The 7,287-nt window shown below is 38.3% G+C and overlaps 1 protein-coding gene across 1 annotated transcript; it reads right to left on the bottom strand.

Annotated features, from left to right (window-relative positions):
* Positions 1 to 3,297: 3,297 nt before the first annotated feature.
* Positions 3,298 to 4,490, bottom strand: LOC102082187 (Fc receptor-like protein 5). Its single transcript, XM_025905234.1, has 4 exons — positions 4,199 to 4,490; positions 3,874 to 4,119; positions 3,618 to 3,797; positions 3,298 to 3,532 (listed from the first exon to the last, which is right to left on the bottom strand). The coding sequence occupies exons 1-4, from the start codon at positions 4,488 to 4,490 to the stop codon at positions 3,429 to 3,431; spliced, it is 822 nt and encodes a 273-aa protein (XP_025761019.1). The 3' UTR covers positions 3,298 to 3,428.
* Positions 4,491 to 7,287: the final 2,797 nt, after the last annotated feature.

Here is a 7,287-nt window from a genome sequence, read left to right as displayed (position 1 = left end):
ACACGAACTATGTCATGCCAAGCTTGTTCACTTTGTCAAGACCTGAGTGGCAGCATTCAGTCAGTCAGAGATAAGTCAGTGGGGGGACAACTCATTCCTGGAATTCAGTTTGCCATCATTTGCTCTATTTTCCTGAAGAGAACAACAGGATGCAAAAGTCTAAAGCTCATGTTTGTGTCTTTCTAATTTTTTCCAAGCAGCCAGATGTTCTTGTAGATTTTTTTTAAGTGGTCTTCAGTAATAGTTCTTACCTTGACTTACAGTCCTGACAGTGGTGCTATTTAAAAAAAAACCAAAAAAACAATGTTTGTTGCCACATGAAGAATGCATTGGGGTTTCACAATACTGAAGTTCATTAAACTAAGTCACAGGGTGCAGCACTGTATCCTGGGAATAGATGAACTACATGTGGTCATTGTGAACTTGCAGAGTTTGTCATGATTAGGCTGTGTGCAGGCAGGATGAGGACCCAAACGCAAGCTCACGGAGGCAGGAATGAACTCAAAACACAGTTTTATTGCTGACAGAAGTTAAGGCGATACAAAATAATATGAAACTAAACTGGAAAGTCATAAAGGAACTGACTCACAAGGAAACACACGGAGGGGCACACAGTCATGAGGGAGAACACGACACTGAACTGTGGGAGACGTGGACATAAATACACAGGTTAACGAGGGAAGTGGGAGCACACGGGGAACACAGCTGACACAGATAATCGTAATGAGACAGAGCAGGAGTGAATACAACATGACGCATATTGACGAGAGACTGTCAAAGTAAAACAGGAAGTACACAGAGGTTCAGACAGGAGACGAGAGAGTACGGGGAGAGCACAGACATAAGGGCTGGGGAAAATATGGAATAAAACACAAGGAGGGGAAACGAGGGCTCACAGATACACAGAGGGGCACACAGGAGGTAATCAAATAAGGAACATCTTAACAGAACAGCCACGGCATAAATAAAGAACAAAATACAAAACACACAACAACTAAGAATACTGGGCCAATATGGCCCAGGACCATGACATCGTTACTCATTATTACGTGTACATTTTTCACCTCAATACACAGACTCAGATTTCACTCTAAGTAGGCGATCTCACCAGTGAGTTAAACTGTCCAAATGCACAGCAGACATAAACATATTTGTAAGTTGGTTAAAAAATAATCATTTGGACCTCTTTGTAATTTTTGCCCTTCACAATTAATTGGATATTTTTTCAATAACTCTTTCAATAACACAGAATAGGCTCCTGTAAGAAACTATGTGCTCAGTATTGCTTCTTTTCCACTAATCAGGTGCCTGCATTGTTTTTTAAGTAATATTAGAGAAGGAAGTGGGAGTAATGTTAGTAGATATGTTTCTACAGCAAGAAGACATTAAACACTTGTAGACTAAACACCTCTTTTGCAGTGCACCATGTTTTTGACTTGAAGGTCCATCCCATTTTGTTAAGCAGGTAAAGTTTTCAAACTTTAGGATTTATTACAGCTAATTTATGCTGCCTGTAAGATTGATCAGCGTTACAGATTTGGTGGTGAGTCAGTGGAGGGACACACAGATCTCTAAAAGGTAGATAACCTGAGTGCAATTAGGTATTAGGAAGAAATTATTGCCAGACAACAACAAAAAACAAAAAAAAAAAAACAAACAAAAAAAACCACATTGTGGGTGAGGCAAACCTTTCTGTTTTAATATAAGAGAATTTCAAAGTATTTTCTTGTGTTGCACATTTTTGACACAGTATGCATTTTTTTTCTACCTGACTGTGGTTCAGCACAGAGGAAGTGAGCTGGAGGTGGTTTGATTACTGATGAGTGACTGCATCAGTAAACAGTCTGCTTTAACCACAGACTTGCTGTTAGAAAAACTGAGACACTGAGACAAAGACCAAAACTGTGACTGGATCTTGTCATCAGTGTGGGTGAAACACATTTCTAAAGTCTTTGTTTTATCCAGAAAACAGGAAAGGCTTCATGCAGGTTGACCTGCAGCAGCCTTCCTGCCAGCACTACACAGAAAAAAGAAAGAAACTATGGGCTCAAATTGGGTCATAAATATTTTGTACTTGTAAATCAAATGCATATTTGTGTTTTGTAACCTCGTAAAACAAAATATGTGAAAATTTAATGTTTGTGCGTCTACAGATGAGAATTTGTGTGTTTGTAAAAAATATTTACACGAGTTACAAATTTTTTGCTTAAGGTCAGGTTACAGATACAAAGCAAAAACCTGCGTGTAAAACTCTGCATTCAGGTTTCCTGGCTGTGTGTACAAATTTTGACCTGATTTTTTTTCCTTTCATCTGATTGGTCAATGTCATGTCAATCAGAAATTTAACAATCCATTCGGAAAACAGATGGGTTTGGCTGTTGGAGGGGTGCGTTAGGCAGAGTTTTACACGCAGTTTTTTACAAAATATTTATGACCACAATTTGAGCTCATGCAAAACAAACTGTGAGCCACCACAAAGACATGAAACTATGCAAATTTCTGTAAAATATGATGGACGTCATCTCAGAGAAAATCATACTCATCTTATACTTAGACTGCAAAACTCTAGGGTTGACATTTTTGCCAGAGTACAAAGTACAAAGTTTGCCAAGAAAATATCGCCCACACCTCTACACCATGACCATCATCAACCTGAACTGCTGATAAAAGGAAGGATGGATCTGAGCCCATCTGATTCATAGTGTAAACGTTGTCATAGATACTATCCTGCATACTTTGATTGTAACAAGTGCTTATCTGAGTTATTATGAACCTACTGTGCCATCAAAGCAATCTGATCATTCACCTCAGACCTATGACATCAATAAGGAATTTTCTCCCACAGAACACTGTTTTCTACTTCTGCTTTGTATTTTGATTTACTGAAATATAAATGTTTTAGGGTCCCAGGGGAGTCTAGGTCACAGCTTTGGAAGGTGCTTCAGGTTAAGAGGAGGTTAGGTGTAAGTGGTGGTGCTGCAGAAAAAGCTGAGAGCAAACACACCACAAATGGCTAAAATAGAGACACAGTCAAAGTTTCAGTTACACAGAGAAGTGTCAAACGAGAGTCTGCAGGCTGTGATGTACATGAGTCTGTGGAAAACAACACAGGTTGTGTTACTACCACAGTATAAAGATACGGACGTCATGTTAACTGCTGACATGTACTTGTGTTGTTGTTGATCAAGCCTGCATATCTTCCCTCTAACTGATGCTAACATAAAACCTATAATATAAAAATGTGACACAGCAACATTAGATGTCAACAAGCTCTGTCTGTCATACTGGCATGTAAAAAAAAGATGACAGAACAATAAAAATTTATTCATAAAGTTCACACAAACAAAAACAAACAAAGACTCGCATTGTGATGTCACATAAAATTCAGTCACAGTGACCTAATAACCACAATTTGATGGAGCATAAGCTCAGAACTGATGCTCAGAGGTCACCGCCACAATATCATCATAGTCCTCAGACATTCTCTGCTCAGCATTGGCTGCTGTTGCCAAGATGACGGTGGGGTCATTTCCTGTTACACGAGGTCATCAGATATTTTTAAATGAGGCGAAAGCAACTGAGTTTAAAAAAATAATCAAGGATACTCATAGTGTTACCTTTGGCTCTGTGTTGATATAAAGACACCAAGAGGAGAGTGGAGATGAAGTATGGACAGAACACCACCAGGTGACAGACTACTCTGATCACAAGATGGAGGGTGGTGGAGGAAGGGGGCAAAGCAGAGGTAGGGGGCATATTTGTAGAGGTGGTGGGCGAGGTTGTGGTTGTAGGCCTCCCTGCAGAGAGAACCCCACCTGTTCAGTGAATATGTGGATGAAATATAAGAGGTGAAATCAGAGTGAAGCTCCTCACCTGTGACAGTGATCCAGCTGGATGGAGACTCTCCATGACCGCTGATGTCACACTTGTAGAGGCCTTCATCAGACCTGGAAACATGCTGGATGGTCATGTGACCTGTAGGCTGCTTCCTGATGAGGGAGCCATCTTTATAGAAAGCAGCTGGGAGGTTGGAGGGAGTGGTCTCTGTTTTACAGAGCAGAGTGACGTCATCTCCCTCCATCACAGGGAGGACAGGACTCTGCAGGATCACTGATCCACCTCAACACAGAGACAAACTACAGCATTTCATCCATTTACACACAGCTTCATCAACACTAACTCCACACACTCAGCTTACCAGTGACTGTCAGGTTAACCATGTTACTGATGGGACCCTCTCTGGACTCACACCAGTAAACTCCACTGTCCAATGGGAGGACACTGATGTTACAAGAAGAACCAGCAGGTGTTCCCCACTTTTCACACTCAGCTCCGGTCTCTTTGCTTGTGTTTCTCCTCAGAGTCCATCCAGCAGAGCTGTCGTCCTCCTCACAGCTCAGAGACACAAAGTCTCCTTTAAAGAACTGAGAGCTGCTGGGACTCACAGTCAGACGAGTTGTGAAGAGGACTTTTTGATATAATATGTACATAAAATAAATTATTTGACTATACTTCCTTTATACTTATGAGTAATAAATATTCATCAGGCTGTAGTGATACTTTTCTGTATAATTATCATATCATGCCACAAGAAAGGTTAAGAAAGGAATGGGCACTTAGCAAGTGTTAGTTCATGTCAGGTTTAAACTGTGACAGAAGAAGGTTACTGACCTTGGTTTGTTGTGCAGCTCAGCAGTGAGATCAGAACTAAAGAGAAATGACACTCAGGTTGATTTGAGTTTGACATTTAAAAAAAAATGCAGTAAAAACAGAAAATCATCAGACTGTGGAGAAAACAGACATCCTGGGTTTGAGTCCACTCATGAGCGGAAAAAGGATAAAACAGTTTTCTATTTAATGTCCCAAACAGAGACATGTGTGCTGGATTAGAGTGCTGCTAATCTGTTAATATCAGCAGTGACACAATGTAAAGAAGTACATTTACTCGAGTAGTTAATGGAAATTCTTCATACTTTATACTACATTCAAGTATTTCTTTGTTTTGCACCTTTCTACTCCAGCTCAGATGCATCTGTGATTCAAACATTGTACTGCACAGCAGATATTTTAAAGATTTAATTACTATATTTTGTTATATTACTATAGATCAACTTACCGAATAGTATTTTATGTATTATAACAATTTTATGTGAATTTGACATAGAGACAGAAGACAAACATGGAGGCCAGACTGAAGGAACAGAATACGAACACAAAAGGCTCGTCATCAAACATCAAGGAACTAAAACCATGCATAACAAGAAATTCAGAAGCACCAGTAAAGCAAAACTAACATCATGAACAAAGACTATGGAGCACAAACATAAAATCTATCTTAAAACCAAAAAGGAAGCCACAAACCCAGGACACACAGAATGAACATGAACGAGCATCAGGACAGAAGAACTGAAGGCATGAAATGACAGCAAAAGGAACTCATATCAGGTAAACTGAAATAAAGACCCATGAACCATAAGAAATAATAACAAGCTAAATGTCAACAGTGCAAAATACAGAACCAAGATACAAATACACAAAAAGCTGTGAAATTCAAACAGAGGAATTTTACTTTTTGGATAGTGAAATCTTTGTATTAATACCTTCTGATATTTATGAAAGTAGCTTCTTTTACATATTCTTTTAAATTGCTGTTGAACACAAACCACATTATACTACATTAAATGTCATGCATCTGTATGAGGGATGTACACAAAACTGTAAATCAGTGTATCCATGTCAATTTTCTGCACTGTATTAATTTATTACGAAATAGTCTGATTTCCTGTTGACCCTCTTCCTTCTTTTTGGTGTCCTTGATAAAAACTCATCTACTGTCGTCCTATTCTAATCCAACCTGAATGCATGTTCCTGAAGAAACAACATATTTTCATATATAATGATTTCAGTTTACTTACTGAGCAGCCACAGCAGAGATGTTTTCTTCATCCTACTCTCTGTGATATCAGAACTGCAGTTTTTCAATATCTGAATCAAGTTCAGAGCAGAAACTTACAGATCGGAAGTTTCAGTATCAATCTGCAGCCTGTTACAGTTGCACAGTTGTTTAATATCAACCACACAGGATTATGAGCTCCAGATCATACTCTGTGTGACTTTCACCTCAGGCTCTGATAGTATATTTATACTTTAATTTAATGTAAGTTAAATATTGTTCTGACAGAACTTATTGCAGCTGACTGTTAGCAGCCGTAAAGCCTGTTAAAAACAGTTATTATACTTTGATATCTGCTCCTTTTTCTTTTTTAAAATTTATTTATTTATGTTACATTTTAGGGATTAGTCTGGATCAAAGGCATTATTGTTTGGAATGTTCTTGATCTTTCATTTTATCTGCATGATTAAATATGGCAAAACATGTTGGTTACTCTTATCTGTCAGCTGTCAAAGTAAGTAAAAAAACAAACAAACAAAAACAAATAGGACTGAAAGAAGACATCTATATTTAACTCAACAAAAAGAGCAATTAACCATCTGTTTGGATATTATATGTCATATATGTGTTTGAACACACATATGTGTGTTTGAGTTTGAAGAATTGGACGGATGTATGTTCACAGCAGGAACTGGACTGGTACCTCCTTATTTTGCTCATTGTTGTGATGTCCACATAACAGAAAATGAAGAATTATTCCCAGTGTCCTCATCCCAAAGAATTATGTTCACTGTTATTGCAATGATAAAGACAACAGGCTCATAAGGCCTCACATATTAACAGCATAATCACAACACAGCTCTATTTTCTACATTTTCATCAAGTGTTTAAGCCAAACAACCTTGGTGAATGTTTTACTGCCTTTAATAAGTGTCATTAAAAAGAATGCAGGTGTGAGGCTTCACCTACCAGAACTTGTCTGTGTCATGGATTCAGTTGTGACAGTCACAGTGTAAAAGCAGCAAGCTGTTGCCAGACTCTGATGTTTTAACTGTGTCACCTTCACTACACTTGTATAAACTAACTGAATGTTTTTCTCTCTCTCTCTATAGTCCAGTGATCCCGACTCTTTAGATTTGTTTTGAAGCTTATAATGTTGTCAGCCTAAAAAAAACCATTCCACTGATAAAGCATTGTGTTGGTTGTTTGCAAAACTGGCAATATTTAAATAGCCAGTAAGATAAATCAGTTACAAAACATATATTTGTGAAAAAAAAATGTTTCCAAAATGTCTGAAAGTATTTTGTGCAACCTTAGAGGATAAAAATCACAATATACCCCAAATCAGTGGACATACACAGGTGTAGGCCTCTCTTCCATCCCTGTTTAGCCCA

The sequence above is a fragment of the Oreochromis niloticus genome, linkage group LG3, assembly GCF_001858045.2.
Source record: "Oreochromis niloticus isolate F11D_XX linkage group LG3, O_niloticus_UMD_NMBU, whole genome shotgun sequence".
Classification (NCBI taxonomy): Eukaryota; Metazoa; Chordata; class Actinopteri; order Cichliformes; family Cichlidae; genus Oreochromis; species Oreochromis niloticus.
Note: the sequence above shows the minus strand (reverse complement) of the source record. Positions and strands in the feature narration are given on the sequence as shown.

Excerpts from the sequence above, each read along its gene's own strand:
- LOC102082187 (XM_025905234.1), bottom strand. The coding sequence starts at position 4,490 with ATGTACATATTATATCAAAAAGTCCTCTTCACAACTCGTCTGACTGTG. Across the intron at positions 3,798-3,873 it reads CAGCTGGATCACTGTCACAG|GGAGGCCTACAACCACAACC; the intron begins GTGAGGAGCTTC and ends TTCTCTCTGCAG. Across the intron at positions 3,533-3,617 it reads ATATCAACACAGAGCCAAAG|GAAATGACCCCACCGTCATC; the intron begins GTAACACTATGA and ends CTCGTGTAACAG.